This window comes from Gopherus flavomarginatus, chromosome 11 (assembly GCF_025201925.1).
Source record: "Gopherus flavomarginatus isolate rGopFla2 chromosome 11, rGopFla2.mat.asm, whole genome shotgun sequence".
Taxonomy (NCBI): domain Eukaryota; kingdom Metazoa; phylum Chordata; order Testudines; family Testudinidae; genus Gopherus; species Gopherus flavomarginatus.
In genome coordinates this window covers 18,763,307-18,778,947 of record NC_066627.1, presented here as the reverse complement: position 1 = coordinate 18,778,947, position 15,641 = coordinate 18,763,307, and the positions used below count along the sequence as shown (strand labels likewise).

General features: G+C 42.9%; 2 protein-coding genes across 2 annotated transcripts; both read left to right on the top strand.

The window, feature by feature from the left end:
• The first annotated feature begins 5,899 nt into the window (after nt 1–5,899).
• Nucleotides 5,900–6,847, top strand: LOC127030938 (olfactory receptor 6Y1-like). Its single transcript, XM_050917625.1, has one exon. The coding sequence runs from the start codon at nt 5,900–5,902 to the stop codon at nt 6,845–6,847; it is 948 nt and encodes a 315-aa protein (XP_050773582.1).
• Nucleotides 6,848–12,231: 5,384 nt separating this feature from the next.
• LOC127031237 (olfactory receptor 12-like) lies at nt 12,232–13,164 on the top strand. Its single transcript, XM_050917998.1, has one exon. The coding sequence runs from the start codon at nt 12,232–12,234 to the stop codon at nt 13,162–13,164; it is 933 nt and encodes a 310-aa protein (XP_050773955.1).
• The last annotated feature ends 2,477 nt before the right edge of the window (nt 13,165–15,641 follow it).

Genomic DNA, 15,641 nt, shown 5'->3' with positions numbered 1-15,641 from the left:
TTATGTACGGATCTATTTATCCATATATAACTTTACATAGGCTGGGATTCTCGAAAGGACCTAGGGAATTAGAGGTCTGCAATCCATGGAAAGCCTATGGAAGTCTGATGCTCACTTACATGCAGTGTTGTTGTAGCCATGTTGGTCACAGGATATTAGAGAGACAAGGTGGGTGAGGTAATATTTTTATTAGACCAGCTTCTATTGGGAAGAGAGCGTTTGAGTTTACACAGAGCTCTTCTGCAGGTCTGGGAAAGGCACTCTGAACTTCACTGTGAAATTCAAAGTGGAACAGATTGTTGGGCATACGTAGTTCATACGTATTTCAAGGGACCCTTCAAGGTGAAGTGGCCCGTTAACATCCCTCCAGTCATAGGGGGAGAAGGAAATGGAAGCAGGAAAGTCCGCCTGGGGGTGGTTGCTAGTGAGTTATAGATTGTTGTAAATCCAGTATCTGTATTCTGCCAATGATTGTTAGTTATGAATTTAAGCTCTCGGCTCGTCATTTGAGAAGACTGAATAGAGACACTAAATTTATGGCTTATTACATAAATCTATAACCCACTAATTCCCTTTCCAGCTGCCTTGTCCCTCCTTACTTCCCCCCAGTGACTGGAAGAGTGTTCACAGGCCACTTCACCTTGACTGGTCTCTTGAAATACATGTTAATTATGCTAAACAATCTGTTCCACTTTGCATTTAGCTGTGACACTCAGAGTATCTTTCCCAGACCTGAAGACGAGCTTCCTGTAAGTTCAAAAGCTTGTCTCTCTTACCAACAGAAGCAGGTCCAATAAAAGATATTACCTACCTACCTTGTCTCTCTAACTCACTCATACTCCTTTGAAAGTCAGAGACATAATGTATATATGTTCATCTCTATACATGCCCTTAATTAAGATATCTTTAGATTATAGTCCATATATATTTAGGCTTGGAAGATTAGATTTTTATTGTTTAATATTGGAAAATAAAGATTCCATCACACACACACACAGAATGAAAAAAAAATTTCCATTGATAGTAATTGAAATTTACAGATAAGCAAAGTAATAAAAAAAAAGCTACCTGCGATCTTATGAGAGTGTGACTTAAAGATATTTACTTTGTATATTTTGACATATGATGTCGACTACTTGTGTTTCAATGGTTATAAAACTTTCACTTTTTGAATCTCAGTGTCTTCGGCCATTAAATAATTATTGCCTGACACTTTTTGTTTGACCTCACTCATAATTTCCTGCAACTGTGAACAGTTTAATTGATAAATACAAAATAAAGAAATGCTTAACATCCATAATTTTGTGCAACTGTGAGCATTTAGATTGATAAAATTTAAATTGATATACATTGGAAAAATATTTAAAAATAAACATTGATATTATTTCTCAATGTGATAAATAAAGATTGAAGTCAGAGGCACTGGATTTATGGCTTATTACAACAATCTGTAAACCACTAATGTTGAATGGTCCATTATCATCTGCGCTAACTACTTATGCAGAACAATCTGTTCCACGTTGCATTTTGCTGTGATACTGGGAATATCGTTCCCAGACCTGAAGAAGAGCTCTATGTGACTCAAAAGCTTGTCCATCTCTCACCAACAGAAGTTGGTCCAATAAAAGATATTACCTCCTCCAACTTATCTATGTAATGGAGAAAGAGAGGAAGAGTGTCATGCTTTGTCTGCGATCTTTAAAGGAACCGAAGGGCATTATTTTTATATTATCCAGTGTTTCTAATAGCAGCAGCAATTAGTAGTTAATAACCAGATACTCCTTTCAGTCACCAAAGTGTAAATCAGGAGTGTAAATCTACTGCGTCTTATTTGCCTCTCATTCACCCCAAAGTAAATCAGAAGTAAATCTATTGCAATTAGTGGTGGCCAAGATTAGCAATAGCTGACTGTGCATACTAGAAGTCATTAATTGTGTTTAAAATGAGTTGCTTTGTCATTGGTCCCCATTCCAAAATCTACTCATTGCACTATTGCAACTGGGCTTTGTAATGTGGAGACCTGGCCACACAGAAACAAGAAGGGAGCTCACCAATCTATTTCTCACACACCACTGGTTGCAAATCATAGACAAGTAGAGAGATGGAACAGCACTGAAGATAAGAAAGGCAGTGTTGTGTTTTGTTTTGTTTTTAAAAAAAATGTGGAGATCGATAGATCGATCTATCTAAACTGTGGTATCTAAGACTGTAGTATCTAATGACTGGGCAGATTGATGTATGAGGGATTAGTTGTTAGCAAGTGAACCAATCTCCCCATGACTCTTTGTAAATAAGACCCCATGAAATTCTGTGCACAAGCCCAAAGTATTTTGTCTCTATCATTCTAGTTTTTGTTTCTCTAATTCTAGGCACTCTTTACTTAGGTTGAATTTAGCATGTGATCAAATGATGGAACGTACATAAGATTTTTCTCTGACCTGATTGACCAGTGGAGAATGTGTCCAGATGTCAAGGAAGGGATTTCTTGTGATTGATGAGAGACATTTGGTATTGCAAATGTCTTCAGTGATTGATGAGACAGTGACCCATTAAGAGATGATTTTAGCTGATTAGGAATTACTTATTGCCACTGGTCTTTTCTATAATAAGGACTTGGTTACAGATATCTTTCGCTTATTGATTAGATACTAGTGCATGGGATGGTGCACCCATCCAGTTTCCTATATGCAAGTATTCTATTAATGAATCCTCTCCTTTAAATATTCACAGATTTAAGTTTTGGATACAGTTCCACTGAAAGAAATGTCTCACCTTGCTGCATGTTGACACCACATTGAAATGTAAGTGCAGTTCTTATGGGTGTCTGGAATTTTCAAGGGAGTCTAAAGGAGGAGGTATCCATTATCATGGCAATCGCCCTACCTAGCCAAATGACTCACATTGCTTGGGTGGGAGAGCAGACTCACTCCAGACAAAGAAGTCTGGCCCAGTGACTTGGCTGACCTGGAACCTAAAGAGCGGGTAACATATTGGAAATGAGGAACCTCAGCAAAAATTGAGAAAAACTGGCCCAACTTTCCAGAAACTTTTGTTTAATCTCTAGTGGATGGAAACTGGGATGTTCCTCTCCTGTCACACACACATACACACACACACACTGAACCCACCAGGTGACCAGGGGTGATGGCATGCTATCTGCAGTCATGTAGGGAAGTTTTCAGATGCTATGAATTTTTTAATCTCTAGGGCAGGACTGAGGGGGCACCAGGCAGGGTTAGAACATGCACTCCTTTGCATGTCGATGGAAAATTTGAGAGTTCTCCATGCGGAGATCTCTGTGCATCCTAGCAACATGGCCAGCATTTTCCTCTCTTTCCATTCCTTTCCATTTTAGTTCTTTTGTCTTTTTTTCACCCATTATTTCTGAAAGAAAAAAAATCAATTATATATAACTCCTTGAGAAGCCTTTCTAACTCCTTTAGGATCCTCTGAGATAGATAGATAATCAAAGGAGCCCAAAGGAGTAGTATAGACAAAGTTTATGTATATAAAGGGAGCCTTTAGGAGTTAGATGCCAATTCAATGGGAGTTGTGTGCCTAACTCCCTTAGGTTCCTATAACAATACCAGTCTTTTATTGCAACTCCACCACACACAATTGTATTTGCTTTGTCACTTTGTTTGATCTTCATCCTAAAAGGTAATTTTATTTCCAATTTGTGGTATACGCTGGGATTTTCAAAGTAGTCTTATGGACTTAGGTACTTAAATGTCTTAAAAACCACCTAGGTGATTTAGGAACCTCCATCCTATAGCAAAGGTCATTGAGGAGTATATTGACAAAGGTGCTTAGACATTGTGACAATGAACACCTAGTTGGTAAGTGTCTAGGAAATCACACACTGCAAGTTACAAAGCCTGCGGTTGGCACCCAGGCTCCCTATGCAACGAAAGGGGAGAATCAGATGTCTTAGGTTATGATTCCCAAAGCCACCGTACTAGCCAGAGAAGAGCCTAAGCTAGTCAATGGGAGATGCTAATGAGAGGGGTGTATGCTAGTCTCACCCCTCTCTCTGAGCTAGGTGACTAAATCTAGGCCACAGGGAAGCACCTGTTTCTGCTTAGCAATTCCCAGCTGTGATCCCTCTCTGGAGCTAGGTGCCTAAGGCATTTTTTGCAAGAAGCCAGAGGATGAGGGAAGAATCACCTTCTTCATAACTGTTAGCCCAGGGATTAGGCAAAGGGATTTGAAGGCAAGTTCCCTAATCTCCAGGCTTTGAATGTTCTGATATCGAGCTCCCTCAGTCTCTCCTGTTGATAGAGGCCTGTGCAGATACAAAATGTCTGTCCGTAGATGTGGATATCTGTGGCTATAAATTGGTATCTGCAGATCTGCAGGGGTCTACTGGGAACTGCAGCGATGAAAGCAGCAGCCTGGTGGGCCACCACTCCCAGGAGCCAGCACCCCATGCCAGCAGCTCCTCTGGTATGGCTGTGCTGCCCCTAGCGATGCCCAAGGGGTGGGCACCAGGCTCACCGGCAGCTGTCCCTGGTTGTGCTAGTGCAGTGGGCAGGGCTGGGGTCGGGCTGGCACTGGTACAGCCATACCAGAAGAGCTGCCGCCATTGGGCACTGGCTTCTGGGTGCGGTGGCCCACCAGGCTTCTGCTTTTGCTGCTGCGGTTCCTGATAGAGCCCTGCAGCACTGTGGATACCGGTTCATATCTGCAGATATCCGAATCCGTGGATAGACATTTTGTATCCACGCAGGAATCTACCTATTGAAGCGGTTCGACTCTGGATAACTAATTAATGAGTCATTGGAGTGGAAGGATTGAAGTCTGGGTCTCTCTCAGCCTGACGGGGGAGGAGCATACTCTAGGCATAGGCCCTATCTGGCCTAGTGACTCTTTAATTATTTATCCATGCTTCAGCAGGAGAAATTGAGGCAGTCACACAGAGGTTATCCCTTCATCCGGTGGTGAGAGCACTCACTATGAACTTGCAGATCCTTGTTCAAATCCCTTCCCTGCACCAGGTGGGAGGGGACATGAACGGGGGGGCTGTCCCAGGCGTGTACCCTAGTCACCAAACTGAAAGTCAGGCTTGATTTCTCTTCTTTGCACAGTATCATTTTGTGTGACTTTGCCTGAGCGGCCCAATTTGATAGGCAGCCTCTGAGCACATACCTACTGCTTAGGGCCCCACATGGGAGTTAGGCAGCTGAACACCTGTCTTCCCCAGGTTTGTGAATCGCGTTAGGGCTTTGATGGGAGATGGGTATCTGGACACCTAGGATGATGCAGCAGTGTGCATGGCCAAAGGTAGATACATAGACACCCAGGCAACTTGTACTGCAAAAACCCAGGTGCTGAGTGCATTTAGGCACCTGCGGAGTTCAGTGGGAGTTTTGTGAACTGAAGTGGAGCCTAAAACTGGGATTTAGGCACTCAAACCAAGATTTAGGCACCTAAATATGCACTTTAGGTGCTTAATTCATTTGTGACTCAAGGCCTTGAATGCTTGACTTTCAATGAAACTTTGGTCCTATAGGACAGTTTTTCAAAGACCTTCAAGTACCTAAAGAAGCAGATAGATGCTTAGTAGTGTTTTCAAAAGCACATTGGTGCCTAACTCCCATTGAAATCTCACTGTGTTAGGTGTTGTACAAACACAGAACAAAAAGATGGTCTCCGACATGAAGAATCTACAATATGAGTCCTTCTTGTCTATTCAGATTCTGAAGGTATTTGGTACAGGGACTGTTCTTGTACAATATATCTATACAGAGACACATACAAGGGGCCCTGCTCTTGGATTGGGCTGCTAGTTGATACTATCAAGCAAATAATGAACAGTCATGGATCTAGACTCATTGGAATCTGGCTAATCGTGATTAAATTCATCACAGGTGGAGGAGGAAAATACTGCATATAAGGAATGGACGAAGGAAACCAAACCAATGTCAGCCACTTCATCCTACTAGGATTCCCCACTTCTGATGAGCTGCAGCTGCTCCTCTTCTCTGTCTTCCTCCTGGCCTATTTGCTAACACTGATGGAAAATATCATCATCATCCTTGTCATCCAGGCCAACCACCAGCTGCACAAGCCCATGTATTTCTTCCTGGGCAACCTGTCATTCCTGGAGATCTGGTACATTACAGTCATTGTGCCCAAAATGCTGGCAGATTTTGTGACCCAGGATAAGCGCATTTCCTTCCAAGGATGCATGGCACAGCTGTATTTCTTCGTGACCTTTGTGTGCACTGAGTACATCCTTTTGGCTGCCATGGCCTATGACCGTTACTTAGCCATATGCAACCCTTTGCGATACCCATCCATCATGAGCAATAGGTTCTGCGCCCAGCTGGCTGCAAGCTGCTGGGTTTGTGGCTTGATCATCGCCGCAATCAAGCTGAGCTTCATCTCCCAGCTCAGGTTCTGCAGCATTGACGCCATCAACCACTACTTCTGCGACATCTCACCTCTATTGAATGTCTCCTGCACTGACTCCTCTCTGGCCGAGCTGGTGGACTTCATCCTGGCCCTGATGGTCATCATGGTTCCTCTGTGCATTGTGGTCTCCTCATACATCTGTATTCTGTTCACTGTGCTTAGGATCCCCTCGTCCCAGGGCAGGCAAAAGGCCTTCTCTACCTGCAGCTCCCACTTGGCCGTGGTAGTCTTGTTCTACTCCACCACACTCTTCACCTACGCCAGACCCAAGGCCATGTACGCTTACAACTCCAACAAGCTGGTGTCAGTGCTCTATACTGTGGTGGTGCCGCTCCTGAACCCCCTCATCTACTGCCTCAGGAACAAGGAGGTCAAGGTTGCCCTGAGGAAGGCAAAGCTTGGCACAAGGAGCACTGGGGAACGTAGTTAAAGACTGCTGGAGAAGGGGGTTACTGATGAGTATCGGATGGATGTCATACTACACTAGGAATAAGCAAACCTGTGTTATTTAATATCTAGGTGAAATTCGGCAAGCCACACTGCTGGGGAAGGATGGGCTTGTGGTTAAGACAGTGGGCTGTAGCCGAGAAAGTCTCTGTTCAGTTCTTCTCTTTGCCTCACACCTTGAATTTCAGTGACATTTGGGTCCTGAGCTCTGGCAGGCTCTTTCAAAAATCCCAACCTAGGTTCCAAGCTCCATCTGAATATCAATGGGTAGCTAGCTTCTTTGATCACCTTTGGAAATCTCAGCCCAAGTTTACTCAAAAGTTTACCAAAAGTTTTTGGCTGTGCTGGGGCGATGTTTGGGACCACAAGACCATCCCCCCTCCCTGATTTGTGTTGGAAGCATATTGATTCTGAAACTGCATGGAGAGAAAACCAATCATTAATACACTGCCATGTCTCTCTTGTCTACATATATACCAACCCATTGTCTCTACACACTTCACACCTGTTCTGTCTCTCTCTGCTCCTCCCTCTGCTTACTTTTCCACCATTCTATCCCTATTCTGGGTTCCCACGTTCAAAAAATGCCTATCCCATTAGAGTATACCTCAATTCTTGTACTCTTTCCAACCCCCTGTGCTGTTTCTGTTCACCAGTCCTTTGCTCCTCTCATTCTCACTTATCCCCCTCAATCATCTGAAATCAATGGGTGTTGTGGCTTCTCAGCACTCAGGATGGTCAGAGGTTTTCCATGAAAGTGTGTTCTGACAGAAAATTGGCATTTCGACTAAACATTTTTTTTTCACAAATGCTTACATTCTGTGGAAAATTTCAATTTTTCATTAAAAAACAACAACAATAACATATGCTTGAAAAAACAACTTCTTGGAAATATTTTGGCAGTGCCTCATAGGCGTTTGGTTCAGTTTCTTCACATCCTCATCGTCCTCTTTAGGTTGCTCCCACCAACCAAACTACATCTCCCATAATGCATCACAAGTGGGGACTCACATGATGCAACTGCCTCCCGTGTCCATGACAGGAAACCATGGTAGGTGTAGTCCAATCAGGGAGCTCAGGTTATACAAGTGTTGAATATATGAGGCAATTGAACTGGAATTGCAATGTGGCACTGTGGTTGCATTTCAAAACTGAAATTGATTTTCAATATTTGCCAAAAAGGCAAACTTTTCTGTGGAAAGCTTAGATGAAATAAATATCTGTCATTGAAAAATTCCCATTTTCTGATGAGTTCTAATCAATATCCAAAAACTTCTGAAAAATCAGGCCCAAGGTGTCTAAAGTCATCCTTTCACAACCTAAGGAACCAACAATTTATGAACATGTTGATCTAACCGCATCTGTTCTTCAAATTCACATCTGTAGAATGACAAAGATCCCACAGTTAGCTATGGCATCAAAGAAAGGACCAGCCATAAGATGCAGGATGGCTGAACACTGCTGTGACAGTGGGTTCTTCCATTGTTGAAATGGCCTTTGAAGCATGACTTAATTGTGCATTAATTATTGGAAAATAAATTAAATTACTTTCTTTTCAGTCCATGCTCAGAGGATGCTCAGCTAATGAGGGAAGTTGGTCTTAAGGGTGAGTAGAAATTTAATGAACAAGTGTAACACACCCAGTATATTGTTTTCTAGAAGAAGAAAGATGGTCTTGGTTTACTGGAACAGATCTCTGAATACTGGGGGTCAATTTTCAGCTCTGGGTGACCTTGGGCAATGCATTGGGACAGGGATTTTTCAAAATTGCCCACAGAAATTACAGATCCAGGGAGGGATTTTTCAAATGCCAATGGAACTTGTGCTCCTAAGTCACTTAGGCATATTAAAAAAAAGTCTCATCCCAATTTCCATTGGTTTTCAACAGTATTTGGGTACCTAATTCTTCCTTTTTCATTTAAAATCTCCATCCAAGTCCTTTGTAGAGCCCAATTAAAAGTCTCTATGGCCCAGTTCTCTATCTGTCAAACATGCATGATCACAATTCCTTCACCTACCTTGTTTATTATAAATGTAAACTATCTGAGGTACGGACACTATCCTTGTGGCTGTGCAGTGCGCAGTGCAAGGGGGATCTAATCTCACATTGGAGTTACGGTACTGTAATAATAAATAAATCTTTCTTTGTCAACTAAATAAAAATGCCTTTGTCATGAACTATAACAGCAATTACAGTTATCAATATGCAACAATAAATCAAAATCAGTTCTTAAACTCTTCCCATATAATACTTACAAAATGTTTGCTGGATCCCCCTGTGGGAACTGGCCCACAGAGAAGATAACAGCGCAATACTCTGCCACCAGATAGATTTCCTCCTCAAGTGTCAAATGGCTGTGATTTAGGTCTGATGATCCAAAGTTCCAACCTTACAGATGATGATGAAGGTGGGGGAGTTATTACATTGTATCTGAGCTCATGCACCAGACTTTGACTAGAGAAAAATATCTGGCCAAGAATTTTCCATTTAAATTGTTTGCAAATGGAAAATTGGGGTTTTAACCAAACAAAATTTTCTCAAACAATTCTGCTAGTTAATAAAGCTTAACCCCTGCCCCCTTCATGATGAGTTGTTTTTTTTCAGCCAAACCCCAAAATATTTCTATTCACAATGACACCATTGTGCCTCTTAGTAGTTGTAGTTTGGGTGGCCTATGTTGCCATTTTCCACTATGGGCTGGGGTCTATGGCCAGAATACACCTTCCATAGCACACACTCACTCCATATAACAAGGAGAAAAACTGGTGCATAATTGGATGTGTGGTCCAGCAGAAGATTGCGACCCCAAGAGAAGGAGGGGTGCATAAGGCATTGAACCTATCATGATGTTCATGATGCTCCACGGCGTCATTTTGAATATTTTGCATTTTTTAATTTTTCACCAAAAATCATTTTTGTAAAAATTTCCCAGGGCAGTGGGGACTACACCCAGCACAGTATTGCACAGTGGGACGTCTCCAGCCCCAGGCTCCATAGCAATAGGCCTTGTCCTATTCCTGTTGCAATCAATGGAAGCTTTAACAATGGGAGTGGGTTGTAGCCCTAGTCAATCAACAAAGTTATGGGACTTTTCATCCACCAAAACTATTCAAGCCAGCACCTCTCCTTCGGAGAATCCAAATGTTAGAGATAAGCCTGAGAGTGGTCAAGAAACCTGTTGGATCATGTGTGTGAGCTAGAGCTAAAGAAAAGAAGGATGATCCAGTGGTTAGTGTGTGTGCTGGGGCTGGTTCAAGGCCCTCTTCTGCTACAGGCTTCCTGTGTTACTTAGGGTCAGATTTGTAAAGGTATTTAGGTGCCTAAAGATGCTGACAAGAACCTACAGAGATTTTCAGAAGCACTTACATACCTAACTCCTGGTGACTTCAAACTGATTTTAATGTGCATTAGGCACCTCTCTGCATTGGTAGGCATCTTAATCCCTTTTAAAATCTGACCTAAGTGACACGGGAAGTCTATGACAAAGTAGGGACCCAAACCTAGGTGTCTAAAGTCCAAGTCAAGAGACCTAACCATGGACCCATCCTGCCACTCAAATGGTTGTTTACAAAACATTCTGAAATTTAGCAGTCAGTGAGCAAATTCTCCAGTGCGATCTACTCTTTCTACAGCACCAGAAATTCATAGTTTCTTAGTTCTTAAAAAGATCACATCCTTATACACAAGTGGAAAACAAAGTTAATTGACTGCTTAAAGAATGTGTCCTATGGGAAAAGGAAAGTCACTTTAAAAAGCAGATAAAGGGTGAGTTAACGAAACATTCAGAGTTACTCAGAGTCAGCTAAGAAAGGTGCTGCTGCTTCCTATGGTATCATAGAGCACAATATATAATGATGAGCTACATTCAGAAATATAATCACAAATGTATGCAGATGGAAAACTCATATTTTTTTTCTCTTGTGTAAGAAATCAGTGAAATCAAGGAAGCACTTTTATCATTGCTTCCCTGTCATATGATTTCTGAACATTTCAAATCTCAGGGTTTTCTTTTGTTTTTTTCTTATTTTTTTCTTTATCATATTTCTTAAGATCCACTTTTTAAAATGAAATAAACCCAATGGATTATCTGTGAATCACTGTGGTGGTGTATATACCTGAAAAGTAAGTAATTTTAGTATCATCTGACCATGTCATGTTTCCAGTAGCTACCCTGATTTGTTTTCGGTGATAAAATATTAGTCCTTCTTGAGTGGGAAGACACCTAAGTTAGAAAAGGCAGAAGAGTTAATTTAAAATAATTACTAGTTTATAGTGGGTGGGAGGTGGAGAGAGAGAAACTGGCTCTGTGGTGCAGTCAGACAATTAAACATAAGGACACATGATATCTGATTCTGTTGTCTCTTAAGCCAACTTTACAACAAAGTTCTACACTGGCCATTTTGGGGATACACTAGAATAACATTGGAGTGAGTGAGAGCAGAATCAGTCCTGCTGATGCCAATGGAGGTACTCCTGATTTACATCAGGGTGAGGGAGAGGAGAAAATGGTTGAGTTTAACACATATTTTCATATTCTATTTTGTTCTAAATAGGTTTTTAAACTGCACTCCTCATGCTAGTATCCAAGCACTTTCTAGTACAGCATCAAGCAACGTGGCTTCTCATCTGTTCCTGAATTACACCAGTCTCAGCAAAAGTAAAATTTGGACCCCTTTTCTCCTCTTTCAAATGAGGAGTAAAGAAGTGATCTTTGGACATGAATCAGGCAAACGGTTTTCTAGCTAGAAGACAAATTGGCTTGGATTGGATTGGGCTGAACTCTTGTGAGGTGAAAGCCTGAGTTTTCTGCCGTTATGAATGAAGAAACTGTCATGAGATTGGCTCTTGTAAAAATGTAAGGGTTGATTCTTATCTAACAGATTACCATCTAACTTCCCTCCAAAATTTCCATACTTAAGGTTTCACATCTATCTATCTATCTATTTCACACATTTTCCCTGTTTTCCCTTTCTAATCTCTTTCTCTACTTCCCCTCACTCCTTTTTTTTCTAGATTTTTTATGAAATATATGTATTTAGGTCTACATTTTTATTACAGTTTTTCTGGCTTGTAAAAGATCTCTCACTCATTTTCAACCTTTTTTCAACTTTTAGGACCAGTCTACTTCCAACATGATAAACTTCACATGTGGATGTTTGCTTATGATGAAGAAGCACAATACCTGTTACAAGAAAGAGTGATACTTATGTATTGTCTTCTCTGACCGATGCCGAGAGTTGCAATGGATTATTCCACTGCATGTATCTGCTGACAGCTAGTGTATACCAACATGGTGATTGGAGCTCATTGAGGAAACAACATTCTTCCCAAATTGTCTCTTCTTTCCTCCATATACAAAAAGAGCCATGGAAAACCACACAACGGTGGCTGAGTTCATCCTGGTGGGATTCGGAGGCCATCCCGAACTGCAAGTCTTCCTCTCTGTCTTCTTCTTGGTTCTGTACACTGTCACCCTGGTGGGGAATGTTGGCATGATCACCATCATCAGTGCTGACTCCAGGCTCCACACCCCCATGTACTTCTTCCTGAAGAACCTGTCCTTCCTGGACCTCTGCTACTCCTCCGTCACTGCCCCCAACGCCCTGCTATGCTTCTTAATGGGGCGCAGAGCCATCTCCTACAATGGCTGTGCTGCCCAAATGTTCTTCTTCTCTCTCTTTGGGACCACCGAGGCATTCTTCCTAGCCGTGATGGCTTACGACCGCTTCGTCGCCATTTGCAACCCACTGCGCTATCCAATCACAATGTCCAAGAGAACTTGTGCTTTCCTGGTGGCAGGCTCCTATCTCTCAGGCTGCCTCAACTGCAGCATCCAAACAGGCTTTACATTCACCTTGTCCTTCTGCAGGCCAGGGAAAATTGACCACTTCTTCTGTGATGTCCCTGCAGTGATGCAAGCCTCCTGCTCTGACACCTTTGCCAATGAAATGGTGATGCTGGCAGTGTGTGGGTTCATCATAGTGAGCACTGGCCTGGTCGTCCTTATCTCCTACGGTTACATTATCACCACTGTCACGCGGATACCCTCTGCTGAGGGAAGACGCAGAGCCTTCTCCACCTGCACTTCCCACCTGGTGGTTGTGAGCTTGTTCTTTGGGACAATCTTCTTTATGTATGCTCAACCTGGGGCCATAACCTCCCCAGGTCAAAGTAAAGTTGTCTCTGTGTTCTACACCATTGTCATCCCCATGCTGAACCCTTTGATCTACAGCCTGAGAAACAAGGAAGTGAACGTGGCCCTGAGAAGACAACTAAAAAAGAAAGGCTTTTTACACTGAGCTCCCTGAAGTAGCAAGGCAATTCAACAGTGGGCAGGTAACTGGGATGGACAACAATAGGTGCCAGAGACAGTGGAATTCCTACAAGGCACTTCCATAGAACAATGGTCTCAGCTGGTGAATATTATAGGGAAAGGTAGGGACTTTCAGCGGCCTACGTGAATTAGCATCTAACTCCCTCTGGCTCATTTTAAAATCTCAGACAAAATGTAAGGGTGATGAATCAGAGGCTAAGTCTAAGTGCCTTCGAAGAGGAAAAATGGGGGTAGATGGTTTTGTGATGAAGATGTTGGACTGTGACTTGGGAAATCTGGGATCTATTTCTAGCTCCCCATGTGAACTTGGGCAGGCTACTTACGCTGAGATGCTAAAAGATTTGAGTGCTCAATTCTCATTAACCTTAATAGGACTTTAGTGTCTAAATTCTTAGAGAGCTTTGAGAATCTCAGCCTTAATCCCACTGTTTCTCAGGTGCCCATCTGTATAATGTGAATTTTGATGCTTCCTTTCTCCAGCTCAATCAGTTTACATGGTGACTTTTGCAGGAGCACAGACTTTTTCTGACCATATGTAGTGCAGCATCTGGAAAAACGGGACGCTGAATGTAAGTGGAATCTGTACTTATTGCTAGTACAATAACTTTAAACTGGAGATGCATTGGCAGGGACAGCTGACAGCCACCTCTATGTGAAGAAAACCAGCCTCTTGATTCTACTTTGCATGGTTGCTTACCCTTTCCTCTGAACATTGTCAGACTGTACATATCCTTTCAATGGACGCTGATGTAAAAGTCTCACAGAAATAAACTATGGGACTTGGGCTTCTAAGTCACTTAGGGCCATATTTTCAAAGGCATTTAGACACCTAAAGAGGCAGATAGGCATCTGGGGTGATATTGGTAAGCACCTAAACAGAACCAAATCAAATCAAATGGGACAGAATAGATTATGTGGCTTAAGTGAAAAGATCCACAAAATGCCTCTCATTAAGAGGGTCAGTTCAACTCCATGCAAAGCTGATAGTCATTCCATTAACTTCAGTCTAAAGCCTAGATCCCCAGCTGGTGTCAATTGGCAAAGCTCAATTGAGCTCAACTCACTGAAACCCCAGTTGGTATGAAGCAGCCATAGTGCCACTGCAGTCAATGGGTCCAGATACCTAGCTGGTGTAAATCATTGCAGCCCTTTACCATCAGTGGGCCAGATATGAAGCTCGTGTAGATCATCATACCTCCATTGAGTCATTGACTTCAGTTGACCTCTGCTGGTTTCCACCAGCCGGGCCCTTTGTGTATTAATGAGGGCCTGATTCCATGTCCTTTGAGGTCAATGGAAGGACTCCCTTTATTTCAATTGCCTTTGGATCAGGCCATGAGATCAGAATCTGTCCCGCTATCTCTTGGCTCAGAGAGTAGGGTATGGAGTTGGCACATGTGAGGACAATAGCTAGTGTCAACATTTGTTTGGCAATAAGTTCTCGTCTTCTTCCCATTGGAATCAGCAGTAGGACTCCCGTTGACTTCAGTGGCACCACGATTGTGCCCAGTCAGCAAACTGATTAGAAAATGTAAAGTGATATGAATGTAATTCCCCTCCATAAATTAAGAGACCAATTGTTATCCCCTTAACATCATACCCTTGAACAATATCTCTGTGTCGTTGTTTAGCAGTTGCTGACTTTCACAATCCCGCTGAAGCAATAGGCCAGATATTTATAGGTGTACAGCATGTAGAGGGATTTTCAGTGGCACCATGGGCCTTATTCACAAAGGAATTTAGGCTTTGCACAGCTCAGTGTCATCGCAGCTCAGTTTTAGGTGCCTAGAAAACCATTGGGATTCACAAACCTGAGTTATGTGCCCAGACATCCTGTGCAATAAACAGGGAGAGCTAGGTGCCTCAGAATGGGACTGACAAAAGTCCGCATGCTAGGTGACTCCCTGCTAAACCAGCCAATAGGAGATGCTGAGGCTCAGGGAGTTTGCTGCCTAACTCCAGGACTGAGAGAGCCCCATATCTGAATATCCCATAACCCAAGGGCGAGGGCAATCACCTGAGAGGCGGCAGATCCCTGTTCAAATTACTTCTCCCCCACTGAGCACATTTACCATGTGGGGACCTTCAGGTGAGTTAGGTCTGTATTCCCTTGTTTCGTGCATCACTCTGGGCTTCAGTGTCCAGACATCTAGAGGGAAGGAATAGTGCACTTGCCACTTAGGTGCCAACTTCCTGGGTACTCTGGGGATCAAGCACCCACAGAAAAAAAGGGGGGTGCTCAGCACCCGCTGGCCACAATGCTTCTGGGCCCCGATCAGCTGTTCAGCAGGCCCTGGGATGGCCAGTGGAGCAGTGAGGGGCTGGTGGGATGTGCTTGGGGAAGGCAGAGAGTCATGAGCGGTGGGCTCACAGGGTGGGGGGAGGAAGTCTCGGGGGAGATGGAAGAGTAGGGGCCTTAAGAGGCACAGTGAAGGCAAGGTC